This window comes from Miniopterus schreibersii, assembly GCF_964146895.1.
Source record: "Miniopterus schreibersii genome assembly, chromosome: 6".
Taxonomy (NCBI): Eukaryota; Metazoa; Chordata; class Mammalia; order Chiroptera; family Miniopteridae; genus Miniopterus; species Miniopterus schreibersii.
The window spans coordinates 17,276,195-17,294,290 of NC_138107.1; the positions used below are offsets into that span (position 1 = coordinate 17,276,195).

The 18,096-nt window shown below is 44.9% G+C and overlaps 1 protein-coding gene across 1 annotated transcript; it reads right to left on the minus strand.

Moving 5' to 3' along the window:
• Positions 1-1,342: 1,342 nt before the first annotated feature.
• On the minus strand, positions 1,343-17,691 carry GLYATL3 (glycine-N-acyltransferase like 3; the record flags this gene model as incomplete). Its single annotated transcript, XM_081140707.1, has 6 exons — positions 17,641-17,691; positions 13,734-13,824; positions 10,139-10,246; positions 9,283-9,409; positions 5,232-5,358; positions 1,343-1,778 (listed from the first exon to the last, which is right to left on the minus strand). Exons 2-6 carry the CDS (start codon positions 13,809-13,811, stop codon positions 1,343-1,345), a joined length of 876 nt encoding a protein of 291 aa, XP_080996833.1. The 5' UTR covers positions 13,812-13,824; positions 17,641-17,691.
• Positions 17,692-18,096: the final 405 nt, after the last annotated feature.

Below are 18,096 nucleotides of genomic sequence, written 5' to 3' on the forward strand. Positions count from 1 at the left end.
AATTGAGTTTACATACATGTAGAAAATAGGAAAGAAATACACTTGTGTGTGTACGTGTGCATCTGCATATCCACATTCACGTCTATCTGTGCATCTTAGTTTCTTACGAGAAAGCAAACTAGAGACCAGGAGGCTGGAATGGGTGGTAGGTAAGGTCCCGTCCTGTGCTGACATCATCTATTTCTGGCATTCTCCATCCAAGGCAACTCAGCAGTGGGAATCAGTTAGAAATGCAAATTCTCAGGCCCTACCCCAGTCTTCCTGAGTGAAGGACTGGTGGGGGCGGGGTGGCTGGGCGGAGAGGGCTCAGCCATCTGTCTTGCAACCAGCCCTGCAGGTGACTCTCAAGGGCACCAAAACGTGAGACCCGCTGCAGTCAAACATTCCCAAGGGAAGACCTCTAGGCCAGAGTCACAGGCAGAGGTGAAGGGCCAGGAATGAAACAACATGATGGCCTACAGAGAACCGGGGTCAGGGGCGGTAGGAGCTGAGTTTGGGGAGACAGAGCGGTGTGGGCACAGGGTAACAACATTATTTAGGGCAGCAGGGACCTGACCGGGTCCCTGATAAGACAGAGGGGAAGCCCGAGCAGCCATGAGAAAGCGTAAGCCCTGTGTTAAATCCACGCTCTCAGGCCCTCACTTCTGCCGCTAGGCTGGGAACTGCTGGCTTCAGACCCTTCCCCTGCTGCGGGTCCCACAGGAGGGCCCTTCCCTGCGCCTCAGCCTCCGCGCCCCCTGACTCCGGTTACCCACTGTGGGGACCTGTGCGGGGGGTGGGGTGGGGGGATGGGAGGTGGGGGGGATGGGGGGGTGGAGAATGGGGTGGGATGGAAGGATGGGGTGGGGGGATGGGGGTGGGGAATGGGGTAGGATGGAAGGATGGGGTGGGGGGATGGGGTGGGGAATGGGGTGGGATGGAAGGATGGGGTGGGGGGATGGGGGTGGGGAATGGGGTGGGATGGAAGGATGGGGTGGGGGATGGGGGTGGGGAATGGGGTGGGATGGAAGGATGGGGTGGGGGGATGGGGGTGGGGAATGGGGTGGGATGGAAGGATGGGGTGGAAGGATGGGGTGGGGGGATGGGGTGGGGGGTGGGGTGGGATGGAAGGATGGGGTGGGGGGATGGGGGTGGGGAATGGGGTGGGATGGAAGGATGGGGTGGGGGGATGGGGTGGGGTGGGGTGGGGGTGGGGGGTGGGGGGTGGGGATGGGGGGATGGGGTGGGGTCCTTTCATCAGCCAGCGCTGTCCGGTCCCGGCGTCCACTTTCCCGTCGCTGGCCGTAGGGGAGGAGCTCGTGCGTCTTAAGGGAAAGGAAGAAAACTCCTGCCGCGCCCCGGGCTAGAGGGAAGCGGGGCCGAGGCCGGAGAGGGCGGCGGGGGTGAGGATGAGCCTGTGGAAGCCGCAGGGCAGGAACTCGGCGGCGCCCAGGCTGCGCAGCAGGCCGAGGGCGGCGGCGTTGGCGGCCAGCACGTTGCCCTGCGCGGGGAAGCCGCGGCCCTGCAGCTCGGCGGCCAGCGCCAGCGCCACCAGCCGGCTGTAGCCGCGCCGGCGGTGCTCGGGCAGGGTGTAGCTGTGGCACATGGTGGCGAACTGGTCGGTGAGCGCCCAGGACACCGGGCGGCCGCGCCCGTCGCGCACGCACACGCTGGGGAAGCAGGCGAGCAGGCGCGCGAGGTAGCGGCGGCACCGCGCGTTCCCGCCGCGCGACCACGTGCGGTCCAGCAGCTCGGCGTCGGCCGCGCGCAGGCGGGTGAGGCGCGGGGCGGGGCGGGCCCTGCGGGAGCGGAGAGGCGGCGGGGTCACGGGGCTTACGTGCTGATTATTTTTAACTTAATTCTCACCCAAGGATATATATATATTTTCCATTGATTTAGAGAGAGTGGAAGTGGGGGGGGGAAGAGGGAGGGAGAGAGAAACGTCGATGCGACCGGACTGGTTGCCCCCCGCAGGTGCCCGACCGGCGGCCGGCCGGGGAGCCAACCTGCAGCCCAGGTGCACGCCCTTGACCGGGAATGAACCCGCGTCCCTTCCCTGCGCAGGGCAGCACGCTAACCACCGGCCGCACGGGCCCGGGCGCTTCTTAGACTGATTCAAACGGAGACACCATCCCAGAGATAGGGCCTAACATAGGAAGACGTTGCCAATGAATTTTAGATCCCCCCCGGCCCCCTTTACAAACGTCTTTCAGGATTTCATTTCTGATTAGGACAGGATGGATACTCATTATTTCAAACGTAAGCATTTCCCTTCTAATTTTATGGCCATTTCTTGTTGTCCTCAGCACAAATTAAGGCAAGTGAAGCAATTCTCAGACTGCTAAGCCCTGATTTTATGGACACCTCCTCTGAAGCCTTGGAAAGACCAGATCCTTGGGCGCCTAATCTTCTTCTTGGTTTAAAAAAAAAAAAAAAAAAAAAAAAGATATTTTAGGAGAGAACTTCTATCTTTATGCGTCCATGCTCAGAAAATAAATACAGAGTGCTAACATTCCAGGCATATGTCGATGCTGAAAAATGCTAATTCTTCCAGACCTTCCCCTAAGAGGTTTGGAAAAAGGTCTAACATCCCACGGCATTAAGATAAAAAGATAAGAATTGGAGCAATTTCCAAGAGCCAAGGTGGTTCTTTGGTGGAAAGCCTATGGGGCTGGCTGGGCTTCAGAATTTGCTTCAGTTCTTGAAGAGACTGGTAATGTCATTCTAGCTATGATTTTTATAACACACAGGCTTGTGTTTTCTTTTCATTAGTGGTTCTGCAGCGTTAGCTCACATCCCAGGCATCCTGTAGGCTCTGGCCCTGGGAAAATTACCTAACCACTAAGCAGGGGTAAAAAAAAAAAAATAAATGCAAGCAATAATTGGCTTAATAGAATTTTTAATTTAATTTTCGAAAGTGAACTTTAAACAAGGCAAAGGAGCCTCAGGCAGAAATTTCAGTGCAAATGAAAACATTGCTGAGGCAAGCCAAGTATTTCAGTGGTTACCTAGAGACTATGACCTTGTATTAAAGGGCAGGGCACCCAAAACAGAGAGTGTGCACATTTGGGTAATGACTTTGTTAAAGAAAAATTGCCTAACTTCCTATGCAGAAGGGAGCAGTTCATGTCAAAAACTGATTTTAAAAGGCCTGACTGGGGACAGAGGAAATTTTTAAATAACATCTCAGGGATATGACAGTAAATAGATTGTGGAAAACTCTGAAGGACAAATAGCCTGGTTTCTTTAACAAAAAAGTAGTGTAAGGACTATAAATGACGAAAGGGGAACCTATATGTCAAAAGAAACTTGAGAGAGATATTAACCAATTGCAATGTGTGAACCTTATTTAGATGCTTATTCAAAGCAAATAGACTTCTAAAATATGATAATTTAGGAAATGTGACTACTAACTGGTTATTTTACTTTAAGGAAATATTAACAAAATTTAAGGTGTTATGCAGAAAAGAGTTAAGACAGCAGGCTTGCGGCCACTGTCTTTATGAAGATATGTTGCCAGGTTGGCCCTTGACTGGTGTCTGGCAACTTGAACTTCTGGAGGGCCCTTTCATTCCTAGAACCGATATGAGTGGCTCACTCTGCCTGACTGTTTGCACAGTCAATGTGCCTTATGCTGAGCACCTGCTTTCCTTCTGGGAGGCTAGAAAGTTGGTATATGCTAGGTAGAGGGTGCCTCCAATAAAAATCCTAACGCCTGTTGTCACAGCTCATTGCTGGGGAAATTAAGGGTGTCCTGTGTGACTCCATGGGAGAGGACTCTGGGGAGCTGGTGCCTGGTTTCCTCTGGGCTTTGCCAATGCACGTTTTTCCCCTGTTGATTTTTATTTGTATCCTTTCATTGTAATAAATCACAGCCATGACTGTGTATATTGAGTCTGTGAGTCTGCCTAGCCAGTAACTGAGCCTGTGGATGGTCTCAGGGACCCCTGCCACAGAAGTGATATTAGTAAATTTTTAAGGTTCTTTATCTTTGTTTTTTTTTTTTAATTCTTACCTGAAGATATGTTACTGATTTTTAGAGAGAGAGGGGAAGGAGAGAAGGGGCGGGGAGAGAAAGAGAGAAAGATCAGTTGGTTGCTGCCCAAATGCACCCTGACCAGGAATGGAACCTGCAACCTTTTGGTGTGCGGAACAACACTCTGTCCAACTGAGCCACACCAACGAGGGAAAGCATCGTTATCTTTTGGAAATATATATTAGAATGTTTAAGAATAATGATAAATTTCCTTCAGAATAATCCAGGGGGTGGAAACGGTAGATAGGGTTATGGATGAAACAAAGTAACCCATATATTGACGGGAAGGTTCATTATACTCTCAACCTTTTGTCTGTGTTTGAAAATCTTCATAATTGAAAAAAAAAAAGTTCAGTTGCTTTATGGCACTGAAAGTGTCCATTCTTCCTTAGGTTTAGTCTTGTTCTGTCCAATAATTCCTTTAACATATTCCATAGAAGTGAAAAAAACTAGCATTCACCGAGGTGGGTACTTTTCAAGTATCATGGTCTATTTGCTTATGAAAAACAGGTAAGGAAGATGTTATAGATTAATCTCCAAGAAGAAGAAATTGATTGAGGCTCAGAGAGATTAAGCAGAAAGGAAGGTAACTAGTAAATAACAGAACAGGGACCCCAAAGTAAGAAGAAAATAATAATGCAGATATGAACCAGCAGGTGTTTTGAAGGATTGGATTCTGGAATCAAGACTTTGTGGGATTTATTTCCTGGCTCTACAGTTTACTCCTGTGTGCTCCTTTGTTCTGAAAGGGGATGGTAATTATATGGCTTTGTAGGGCTGTAGAAAGGATCCAGGTGTTAATATATTGAGAACATCTGGTGCCTGGCCTGTCAGAGCTCCTCATGGGCCAGTTACACACCCTCATCCCTGAAACAACAAAACAGCAACAGCCTTGGGCTCAGACAGCACAGGTTATTTAGAATTACCTGGGAAGGAGGATGCCAAGGAGTGATTTTTTTCTGCGCATAATGTGAAAATACAGGACTCCTGAGTTCAGTTATTACTATGGACAAAGACACTGATTTGATTTTGCAGGGTATTTTGAGCAAAGAAAGAGAGTAAACACCCACACACACACCAGACTCAAATTTAGACTCCCTAGCCCCAATTCAAGGTACCTAACTATTCCTTAACGATACTAAGTACTCCAGATGCCACTCTTGGTATTTCTATAGCAGGAAGCCCCATCCCAAACACAGAAACTTGGTTTACATACAGGAAACTGGTGTCTGGCAGAGCTGAACAAGGAGAAAGTCGAACCGCCTTGAAGGAAGTTAGCTTCACATCCACCTGCTTCGAGGTGGTGACAGCTCTGGAAATGTCATATAACTCACTCTGCAGCCCTGTATATGGAAAGACAACGAAAAAATGTGGGAGTTTCATCTGAAAACGCAAAAAGGAAATTTGTTGCAGTATTTTTTAAGCCTATTATCATTAATACCACCAGTTTGCCACCGTGTATTATCCTAACCACTGTGTGTTTATATATGAATCATTATAACTACTCCCTATCTGATTTTCAAATTCTTTGTGGGGTTTTCAAGTTCCATCACGTCCGTGGTGATCATGATCGTCCATGGAATTTTCTGATGGGATCTCCCTTAGGAATTTAGAATTTCTTGTGGGAATTTTTATTTTTTTCTGACTTCTCAGACTGATTAGATAAGAGATATTTTATGGCTCTAAAAGTCTGTAATCAGCCGTACAGCTGGGAGTGTAAAGGAGCTTATATTTATCCGGCATGGAATTCTGTCTGTCTGTAAGGGCTCTCTCTCTTCCAGCTTCTTGGCTATGTGCTCATTGCAGAAATATCCAGGTATAACTCAGTGTTGGTGAGATTTCTCCTGAGCTTAACTGAGCCTGCTCCCACTCATGTGTCATAGCTGCTCTCTGTTATCTGTAACTCTGTTCAGTGCGTGTACATCAAGCGCTGTCCTGGGCGCCGCTTCCCCGTGGGGCGGGGGAACGGTCTGGTGTGTTCCAGCAGAGCTCGCCGCGCGCAGATGAGCTGCCGTTTACGCAGACCTGGCTGGCTCCGCGTCTCCAGATCCCCATCTGCTCTCCCCTCAAGTCTGGGTCCTGACGGATGCGATCCTCTGGAAATGGACCTTCCTGCTTCCTTCCCTGTCTGACGGCTTATTACCTCCTCCCAGTAAGTCACTTTGTCTTGGAGAACATGTGACTGGGGAGTCCTGTTGAACTCAGTCCGATATCTTAGCCTCGGCCCCTCTCTCAGAGAGTTAAGTCCAAGAAAAGATAAGTAGGTCTTCAGGTTAATGCTATTAAAATTGTAGAAGCTGTGGCTAGCATCCGCGGTATAACACTGAATTAGTTCTAAGTAATTCAAAATACTATCTATGGGGGAAAAACAGTTACTGCTAACCAAAGGTAGACATGGTAGTTCAAACAGAATTTCTTTCTCTTAAGTTAGACTGAACCAATTATTTCTAAAAGTCAGATGAGTCCTGGCCGGGTAGCTCAGTTGGTTAGAGTATCATTCAGATACATCAAGGTTGTGGGCTCAATCCCCAATCAGGGCACATATAAGAATTAACCAATGAAGGTAACAAATTGATGCTCCTCTTTTTCTCTCTCCCTTCCCCCTCTCTCTAACATCAATAAACAAAAATTTAAGGGATTAACAATTCTTTAATAAAAACTTTTGCCCGGCTAGCGTGGCTCAGCAGTTGAGCATTGACCAGGAGGTTGTGGTTCGATTCCTAGTCAGGGCACACATCTGAGTTGCAGGCTTGACCCCCCAGCAGGGGGCTGCCGGAGACAGCCGATCAATGACTCTCTCTTCATTGATGTTTCTCTCTCTCCCCCTTCTTCTCTCTCTGAAATCAATTAAAAAATATATATTTAAAAAACACTTTTAAAATTATAACATATGGAAATATACATAAAACAAATGCATAGCTTAATCAATTATATATTTTAACTAGGTACTACTAAAGCCTCAAAATAAAATTTATTAGCCACCTTCTACTTACCACCCTCCCAGTCACAATTCCTCTCTTGCCTCTAAAAACAACCGCTATCATTTTTATGATAATCACTTCCTTGTTTTTTTAATAGTTTTATTATCCAAGTGTGCGTCCTTAAACACTAGAGTTTGAATTTACCCTTTTTTTTTTTTTTTGGCCTTGTAAATCTTTTGACCTACAGGTTTTCTTTTAATTCCCACCTCCCCTTTTAAAAATTCGATTTATTTGTTAAAGAATCCAGTTGTTTGCTGGGTAGCATTTCCATGGCCTGGATTTTGCTGATTACCTCTCCACAGTGTTGCTGAGCATGCTTTTCAGTCCGCTGTATATGTTACCACTTTTAACAAGTGATTGTCTCCTTTCTCCCAGAAGAAAGGAGTTCCCACTCCCTACCTCTGTAGAAGGGGAGGAGTTGCTAATTGGATAAGCCAGATTCAGGGCATTTGTTGCACCACAGTTACCAGTGGGCAGGCTTCTGAGGCTTTCAGGTTAGTGCTATGTAGACAAGCTCTGTCTCATCCATGCAGCTAACAGTGAGCCGAAGAGCCTGGCCTGTCTGGGTAGTTGTATACTTTTTCATTTCTTGCCCTCGCATGGCAAGCACAAGGAGTTTGGCTCCCCGGAGTAGGTTAGTGGATTAATGCTGATTTAATATTGTTTACGGATGGCTCTTGGGTGAAAAATGAAAAGGCATCTCTGTGCAGGCTGTGCTGCGGCTCTGGACACCCGGCACCGAAGTAGCTCCACTACCGAACGCTCGGTCTATCCAGGCAGCCAACTTGTGGCTCCGACTAGAGCCTGCACTGTGGCAAGGCTGCAATACATATGGCAATAGGTAGGCTTTTGGATAGGACGTGGGAATGTTATGAAAACAGCACCTTTTTAGGTGCTCTAATTAAGAGAGTAAAGATACTGATGACCTTTCAGAAGCTCTTCAATATTCCAAGCAGACTATAGTTATTGCCACAGAAGCCTGTGGCCAGGAGACCATGTCAGAAGCCACAGGCAGGGCTTGCATTGACTTAACATGCTCAGTGAGGGGCCTTGGCCACTTCAGCTAAGTCAGGTGCTAGTGATTCGCATCTGTCATCACCGAACCTTCAGGAAGGCGGAATGAGTCCATCTAACTGACTGTAACTGACTCATGGCTTTCAGCTTAGCTTTTTGGGAAAAGAATATTGGCAGTTACGGGGATGTTCTCTGAGTAATGATGGATTCAGGTGATTTTAAGATAGTAGGCCTATAGCACCAGTACCCATCCAGTTACTGCCATGATTTTTCACATCACGGGAGAGTTATATTCATTTCCACATTAAGGTAATACTGGTGAGAACATTATTCTGAATTGACTAAACAAGCGTTAGAGCCATGCCTGCCTTCTAACCAGCGTAACGGGGTAAATGCGTGAAGGTGAGGGATGGTTTAGAATGTCCTCCTTAAGGTCTTTCTGAGCATTTGCAATCGATTTTATACAACATCTCAAGTCCTTAGGGAGTGAGTATGCGTTGGTCATTGTTTGTAGATGGACAAAAGGTTTTCCTTATGAGAGGGCTTCAGTTGTTTGTGGCTGAAAAAAATGATCGAACTTTATACTTCTAACATGAGGATTCCTGCCTTCACGTCAAAGGGTCAAGGAACTCATTTCACTGGAATAGTTACAAACTAACTTCATTGCCTGTATTAACCCCGAAACATGAAAAATTGAAAAAGTGATACTCTGAAGCTGAAACTGTTCACCTGAACTATCAGAAATTTTTAATCTGCTTCAAACTTGCCCTGCAGTTCCTGCACTAGCAGTGGGGGCCATGCAGTGTTCTCCTTGGAGCTCACACATATTCTTTCCTTGTAAAGTCATGTCAGGATATATATGCGGATCAGCTGATTATCTCTTTGCAGAATTATCTGCTTCAGAAAGAAAAGCTTACCTGCTGGCTTAGATGTAAATTAGAGTTATTTTAAAGTTATAGCAGAGGGTTAAGAGCAATAAGGAAAAATACGCCGATAGTCATTGATATCCTTATTACAGTAACAGTAAAAAATCACTTAAAAGCAGCCCCATTTAAATGGCTTCTACCTACCCCCAAAGCCAAGCCTCATTAGGAGTCAAAACAAGTGTTCTTACAAAACTGTAACACATGAATTGTAAGTACATAAAATGTATGGATATGTATTTGTGCATGTGTGTGTATATATACCATATATGTGAAATACGGTATATCTATCTGATAGATACGACAACAAGGGTTTAATAATGACCTAGTGTCTTGAACTTGACCTCACCTTGTATTTGAAAAACCTGGTCCCAGTTGATAACATCACGCTCCTCCAGCAGCCGCCGGTAAGCTGCGACGTCCTTGTAGAACACGGCATAGGCGTTCGTGTAATGGTCCAGGTTATCTGTCTCAGCCTAGGTCAGAAGACACATCCTAGAAACACACCCTCTAGTAACTGAAATCCTAGATCGAGCAGATACCATTAGCTGTGCACGTCTAGGTGATTTCCATTAGCAAAATTAGTCACCTGTAAACAGTGGCTAAGTGGCAACGTGGCTAATTCACTGCAGGGAGGGAAAGCAGACGTTGGGAGCCTTCGCTTGATTATGTCTTCTAGTATTAGGGAGGTTTCACGACATTTATTTCACATATTTTCAGGGTTTTTAGTTTATTTGTAAAAATAGAAAGGGTATAACTCAGGGGCCCCACCGATAGGAATTAACTAGAACTCTCAGAACCTTCCTGATGTGGTCGGGGCGGCACATCTTTGATTGCTTGAGCCCCTCTTTGGTCTCAGAGGCAGAACAGAGCCGATGCTGTCTTTTTCAGTGTTCTTCCATATTCTCGCTCATGACCGAAGTCTAAGGAATCATCAATCCAGTCGAAACACTGGTATATCCAAGTGTGTGTGCTGCATGCTTCCAGAGATTGTGAAACACTAAAGACACAGCTTATTGAACACATTTACACTAGAGGTTTTCCATATGCCCGATACTCCAAAGACCGTCAAATTAGAAGCTAATGATGAAATACGTAGCATTGTAAGCTAAAGTATATGGCTGTGATGGCTATAATATCCCCTTTACGTAATCTTTTCCTTCTAGTTGATGCCAACTCTTACTTTTTGCCTTTCAAAACTGTACCTCTTTCTGCCGCCGAGTGATAACAGCTTTGAAGTCTGGCCATGAATCCAACACCACTTCCTTTTGAAAGGGATTCCCCCGGTTTATGTTCATCACCGCTCCGTACACCTGAGCCAGAAACCCAGAGAGACAAGCCGACGGCATCAGCTGTTTCAGTCGCATGTTCCCCTTCTCACCTCCTGTTCTACCGCAGAATCATGGCCACCGGGGGGGAGTTACACATATACACACAACATACACACATACAAACTTCTCTGGTTGTTTCATCAGTGAACATGAAAACTGGCAAAAGGTCCACGAAAGCCTAAGAAAACTCGCCCTAAATTGAGTGTTTTATAGTACAACTGTGAGATACTAAATCAATAGGCTTACTGGATGGGTGCTGGGCACGTAGGTCAGCAATACATATTATTGAATGAATCAGAATCTCTCGGGTGGGTTTAGGGCTCATACATCTTTTAGAAGTTCCACAGGTAATTTTGATGCTCGACTGCTTCTGAAGTCTATTACACGATCTAAAAACAACCTGTGAAATGTAACCCCTCCTTCAACCCTGAATTACCATTAAACAGCACTTGATGGTGAAATACACGCCCCCTAACGCTCCCCTGCTATCAAATTTGATGGAGCAAGGCTTTGCAAGCGTTCCCTGAGGGTTGTAACTGTGTCTTACTCATTAGTACATCCATGGAGCCCGACCCAGCTGATCAAATGCTTTTTGACTAAACAATACTGGATAATAATATTAGAATCCTCTGTGGCCTGTCGCATTTTTCTCTCTCCTAAGAATCAAAGATGTCTGTCCTACGAAACAACTTTCGTATGCTACCTGTGAGCTTCTAGAGTAGAGAAAGCTGTGGTGGTAATGAGGAGAGCTGAGCTCTAGGCCAGTGCTCATAGATAAAAACTGGAAACAATCTGTCCAACGAAAGTGGAAAAATAGATCAGTTGTGGCCTATTCATACTCTGCATAACAAAATTGTTGAGTGAAAGAAGCTAGATACAAAAATACTTCTTCTGTGATCCAATGTATATTATATTTAAAAACATGCAAAACTAAATTACGGCTTTAGAAGCCAGGGTACTGGTTACTTTTGGGGAGTTGGGAAAGGTAGTGATTGGAAAGGAGTGTTGGGGGGGGGGAAGAGCAGCCTGTCATGTTCTTTCTTGGAGTGGAGGTTACACAGATCATCGCTTTGTGCAAATTCGCTGGGCTGTATGTTATGCGCACTTTATATTTTTTATTCTCTAAAGGACATAGTGTAGCTGAAGGGGTATTTGGAAAGTGTTGTTGAAGAACCAAAGGCAAGCATTACACAACAATGAAATAATGGAAGTAGGAAGAGGAGATCCTGGGGTAAAGAGAAAATGAGAAATCGGGGGCACCAAGCTAAAGAGATCGCACAAGGGAGGCATTGATTGCTGCCTACGTGTCTCATTCCTTTAATTGTTTCGAATGGGGTAGGAGAGGCAAGCATTTCAAAGAACGCTCAGTTTGGGATCTGAAAACCTGGATGGAATCTGAACTCTTGCGCTTAGAGGCGGGGAAGTGACTTGGTAGCATTAGCTGCCAAATTATAATATAGATTTCTGCCTAGTCAGAGGCAGTAATATTAGTTTTTATGAAGCTCAAATGAGGTAGTGTGAAAGATATTTTTAAAAATTATACATGCTCTTCAGATCAAGTCAACTAAACTGAACTCAGAAGCCTTTAAAAATAAGATTTGGCCCGGCCGGGAGTGGCTCAGGTTGAGCGTCGACCTAGGATCCAGGCGATCAAGGTTTGATTCCTGGTCAGGGCACATGCCCTGGTTGAGGGCTCGATCCCCAATGACTCTCTCATCATGGGTGTTTCTATCTCTCCCTCCCTCTCCTTTCCTCTCTCTGAAATCAATAAAGATATATATATATAAATTTAAAAATAAGATTTGAACAGATAGGGAATTAATAAGTAATTGTTGTATAAACCTTTCAGTGACCAATCAACAACAGTTTATTGAGTAATTATTATGGGCAAAGCCCCATGCCAAGCACTGTAGGAGGAATAAAAAATTCCACATCTACACCTAGGCCCCTGGTGGCGAGGTTGCGGTGGCAAAAGCAATAGACATGAAATCAAAGGAACTAAGATTCGACTCTACTTTACTTGCTGTATTACCTTCTTTGAGCTTCAGATAATTCATGTTAAAATGGGTTAATAAAAATCTTACGGCCCTGGCCAGTTGGCTCGGTTGGTTGGAGCACTGCCCGGTACACGGGTGGCGGGCACATTCCCAGTCAGGGCACATACCTAGGCTGAGGGTTCGATCCCCAGTAGGGGTGGGTACGGGAGTCAACCAATGGGTGTTTCTCTCTCTCCCCTCTCTCTCCCTTCCACTCTCTCTAAAAATCAATAAAAACATATCCTAGGGTGAGGATTTTTTAAAAGTCTTATGAAATTGTTGGAAGGCTAAAAAAAGAAATTCTCTGTGTGCTAAAGTACTGTGCAAACATAATTATAATCCAAGGGCCCGTCGTTTGTCTTGATGATAACATCTTTCATGACCCTGTGAAGCTCAACGAAACCTTTTTGGTTCTCTCTGGTAAAAGCGTTAGTCAAACACGTCGTCAAAGAAATGCAGCCAGTCATCTCGTTCCAGTGTCCACCTCAGTGCCAGCGTTCAAAGCGGGAACACTTATGAGCTTCGGCTGCGTGACCCCGCATTATCAGCCCAGTCTCCCACCGCACACCGTGTGAGCACAACCAGTAGGGCAAGCCGGCTGCATTTCATCAGCCCAGTAGAGGGCAGTAGGCCTTTCCTTAGGTTGTTTTTGTTCAAAATTTAGTGTAGATAAGGGTTATCCAAGGTGCTTGTTAAACATACAGGTCTCTGTACAAATTTTAGTGTAACCGATTTAGTGTAACAAACACCGATTATCCTCGTTGTTTGTTAAACGCATGGGTCTTGGTCTCTACCTTCAGAAACTCTGATTCATTCCATCCCTTCTAGGCTATTAGCAGCCGCACATGGGAAAACCATTGTTGTTGAGCTCTTTGCTCAAGAAACTCAGCCCTCAAAGACAATTTTAGTGTGACTCTATATCTTTTCTCCCGAGTGCTGAAAATATTTCTAATCTAAGTTCCTCCACAGGAACTCTTTACCAGCAAGCCCTCATAGACCTTTAGAAGGCTTCAACAGATAGAGGCTTGATGACCAACAATGCCACTGAAAAACTTCAAAAAATAAAGATTTTGACATAAACAGGAAAAAAAGTTTATAACCACCCCTAAACTTCAGTTCTGTCGTGTTCAGTTAGGTCCTGTCCTTACCGGCAATGCCACCCAGTCCACACCGTTGTGCCATTTAAAAACATTGAGAACTCGAGTTGACCTTAAAAATAATCTAGTCCAGCATTTTTCCTGGGAAGCATCTAGAGCGACCGCCAAGAATGTAACTGTCCACAACCCAGTGAATCAGTCTCCAGCAGCTGTGTGTTTAACAAGTGCCCCCAGAGTCTTATCACCCAAAACTTTGGGAAACAGCCACCAGTCACACATCACTTTCACAGATTAATACAAGAAAGAAATGAAATAAAACTCTTAGATTTATAGTACCTTGAGTGATTCAGGAAAATGACTCTTCAGCATTTTTTCCAGTGTCAGTAATTTGGTAGAGCAGGCTAGCACCAACATCTTCTCCAGAGCTCTAGCAATTAGAAACTTGTTGGTATGTATTTAACATGCCTGTTAATCTTTTAACCCATCCGGGGAAACCAGATAACCCATCTGATATCCAGTGTCCTGTGGCTGTAATTCTGAATATCATTGCTCTGTCTGAAGACCGAAGGAGGGGGAAGATAGGGAAGCACTGGGAAAGCACCCCGACATGGAAAGCACCCCGACATGGAAAGCACCCCGACATGGAAAGCACCCCGACATAGAAAGTATTGATGACCCAACCCTGGAAAGATGCATCTGTACTGGGTTAAGTCTCCCTTTTACACATGCATTGTACTCTGAACTCCTCCTTCAGGATACAGTAACAGTTGTGAATTTACATTTATTGGTGTTTTCTTTGATTGAAGTCTATCTTAAGTAGGCTGTGAGATGCATGAAGGAAGGGCCCATGTTTGCTTAGAGCCCCACTGTCTCCCCGGCACCTACCACAGGGCCTGCCTGGCGCATTGCAAGGGACATCCTAAGTAGTTGTTGATGAAGCTCAGGGTAAGAATCTTCACACTGTGGGACAAAGACCCGAGTGGCTCAGGTATCGGGTTATGAGGAACGATTTGGAGAGAAACAGCTAGATTGCATTGAAGAATCCTGTGTGAGCAAAGGCTGAGGCTCGTGCCAGTCAGATAAAATTAAGGCACAACAACAGCAACGCCTACATGTAATGTATGCAACTTGGTCCATGATGATGCAGTGATATTTTCCAGATTTGGGGGCTCCGCTCCTCTGCTCTTTCCCCCCCAAGAAAACTTTTCCTTTAACATTCCAATTGGGTCTTGACTAAATTAAAGAAAAAAGATACTTTTTTCCATGTTCCGTGTAGCCGAGCTTTTGCACCTAATCTTTGCAGCCAGACACTAGGAAGGCAAATAGAAGTCAGCTAGACACGAGGACCTGGTGTTACTGGGCTGCGGGTTACGCCTGAACAACACATTTCCCATGCGGCATCTCTGTGTGGCCATGAGATACATACTCAGAGTGATTGATGGTGATTTATTTTAAAAATCCACTATAAAACCCTGTCACAGAGTTCATGTGAGTCTGAGCTTTTTAGAGGCATGTTTCTGATGACCAAGCTGTTTGGGCCCCGGTTCAGTGAGTGGGGCACCCGGGCTGTTGGCATTCTCTACAGGAGTCAGAAGACAGTTAAGGTCAAAGCAGCATCAGAAAGTCTGGGCCACATGAGAAAGTCTGGGCCACAAGAGCAAGTTTCCAGAGTTCAGGCTGAACAAAGAAAGGAGAAGTGGAGCCACCATCTCCTCACCCCTGTATCTGCTTCAACTTTCACTTGCTCATGCCACCTCTGAATAAAACTTTAACTTCTTAAACACATTAATTTATTCCAACTCAGTGCCTTTTGGGAGAAAAGGAAATAAAAATTATTTCAAGGGGAAGTTGACCATGTATCTCCTATTAGGTGTGATGTCCAGAGATCCTTTTATATCCTAATTGACAGCACAGTAGCTAGTGCAAAGAGGAGGAAGCCTGAGCTTTTTTTCTTTTTGCCTTGTTTGTTCCCCAAAGGATCTACAACTGCTTATAAACATAGGTGAAAATATATCAACAAAAATTAAGTTTAAAATAAAACTCGGGCAAGGGGGTAAAAAAGAGGTACCAAAGTAACATGGAGTTGAGAGAGAGGTCAGCAGGCAAAGCATGTAGAGATCAGCCCCACACATAGAGCTGATTGTCCTCATATGTGGGTTCCGTGTTTGTAGAGTCCCCTGCTTGCGAATGTATTTGTATCCCCCTCAATCAATTCTGACAGTGACTTTGCAGTCATTTGTGGGCATGTGCAGAGCAGTGAAGACTTGGGGTCTCTCAATAACCCGCATTTTCAGTTAAAGTTGGTCTATTTAGTGCCAAGGGGTTTTTGTTGTTTTGTGTTGTTTTGTTTTTTGCTTTTTGTTGGTGATTTCACTGTTTAAAATGGCCCCATGCCCTGACCAACGTGACTCGGTTGGTTGGAGCGCCATCCCATGCACTGAAGGGTTGTGGGTTTGATTACTGGCCAGGGCACATACCCCAGTTTCGGGTTTGATCCCCGGTCGGGGTGCATGTGGGAGGCAACTGATGAACATTTCTCTCTTTCTCTCCATCTCCTTTTATCTATCTCTAAAACCAATTAAAAAAATAAAAAATAAAAAATAAATGGACCTCGAGCATAGTCCTTAAGTACTGGTTAGTGCCCTAAATGCAAAAAGGCTATAATGTATCTTAAGGAGAAAATACGTGTGTTAGAGAAGCTGACATGAGTTATGATGCTGCTGGCTGTGAGTTCAATGATCATAAATTAACTATATATGTGAAATCACGTGTCTTTAAACAGAAACATAGTTTGGTCTTGCTTTTCTATCGTATCTGAAAAAACACTTCCTAATTAAAGTTTTTAGTCCATTTAAAAAAACAACAACAAAAGAAATATACATACAACAAGGTTACTTGTTGATCTGCTGATGAAGATGCCAGGCCCAGAGGTTCGTGGGACCCTAACCCTGCCTTTATTTCCCCCTAGGAGCAGTGGTTCAAACTTCGCTAAGACAGTGCTGTTGCTTGTGACTTTATTGAACACAAGGGCGGTGAACAGTGAGAATCAGCTACTTGCAGGAGGTGAGAGCCCATTTTTTACTCTAAGCTTTCTGGTGACTAATGCAAAGAGAAAGAAACAGGATTAGTACGTGATTCAGTTTCCCACTTGATTGTCCACTTGTACCATCTCTAAATGAAGCCCAGCTGTCTAGCTTCTAAATATTCAAAACCCACCTTGATCTGGCTTTAATATACCTCTCTAGACTCAGCAGCTCTTTCAGCTCGCAAACAAATGACTCGGGGTGAGAGGTTTTGATGACATTGAAATCAGGGGCATTGCTCCCAGGGGTTCACACAGAGAGATGCTATCATTCATGAAAAACATTGGGGAACAGCCTTTCAGTAAACAGTGATGAATTTCATAAGGATCTTTCTTTCTAAATTAAATGAAAGGATAATTTTTAAAGGCCACAAACAGAATACAGAAATTCTCATAGGTGCGGAAAGTATTTTTTACACATTATTGAATTATATTAGAAAGTCATGATGACAACTATTTAACTCTGAAAGCTACAAGATCAGAATATCATATCCTCAGCACTCAGTTATAAATTCCCCATAATTAATATGTGTTCTAGAATTGGAAGGTAAATGTCTGTAAATCCTTTAGCCAAACTCTTCTCAACATGAACTATTTGTGAAGGGAATTATCATGCTCATGTAACTTTTAGAAACTGAAGTTTTTTCAGGGCAGTATGTGTCAGCACACAGCAAGCACTTAAAATATTTTATTCATATTAACTAGACAATGAAACCACGATACTCTCCTGGGAAACTTTTAATTTTTAGAAATAAGTAAAACAGAAGGTCCTGTGTTTATGGAGTAATACACTATTTGCAGTACAATAGTGGATGCTTGTTAATGAGGAAAGAAAGTTTCTTTTATAAAGCACCGCAATCCAATGCTAGTAATTATTTTTTTTCAGACGATAGGTTTTTCTGCTTAGAAAGATTCCTGTCTTATCTGTTTCTCCACGTTTACATTTCACAATGCTTGTTTTCCCCATGTCGAAATTGAAGAGTAAAAAAACCGAAACCAAAAACACTGAAACCCCCAAAACATCATTTCCTCCAAACCTGATTAAATGTATTCTTCCTATACAATGTGGACTTTCACCTGCCTTCTTTCCGTGTCCCCGGTTTGTTCTTGCATTAAAACCAGTGATCTGAAATCTATTTACTTTAACGAATAACTGCTTACCTGGTGCCCAGAGGGTCGCCTGCGCCTGGGGCCTCTCACGGTGGCGGCAGCAGCAGCTCTTTCTCCCCAAATGCTTTGTCCCGCAGCCAGCGGACAGGAGGGAGAGAGAAGGTGCCACACCTGTGGGAGAGGAGGCGTGTCTGGGGCCAGGTGAAATTGTCACGGGCGCGCACAAGCGCTTGCACTTCACCCCTTCCCTTCTGTCGCGCTCAGTCTTAGCGTGTAAAAGCTGCTGGGTACTGATCTTGCTTTGGAGACGCATTTTCTAGGCACACGTCCTGTGTATCCAGCAGGATCCCAGGGGAGAGAATAGAAGCAAGCGGGGCCTCGGCACAGAGGCTCAGGAGAGTAATACGGGCACGCACCCGTAGGTATATTTTTATCTATTCCAAAGAAAATGGTTTCGCTGCCCTAAGCTTCCAAGGCTGGAGAGGGCCATGTCTAGAGAGGATGCTT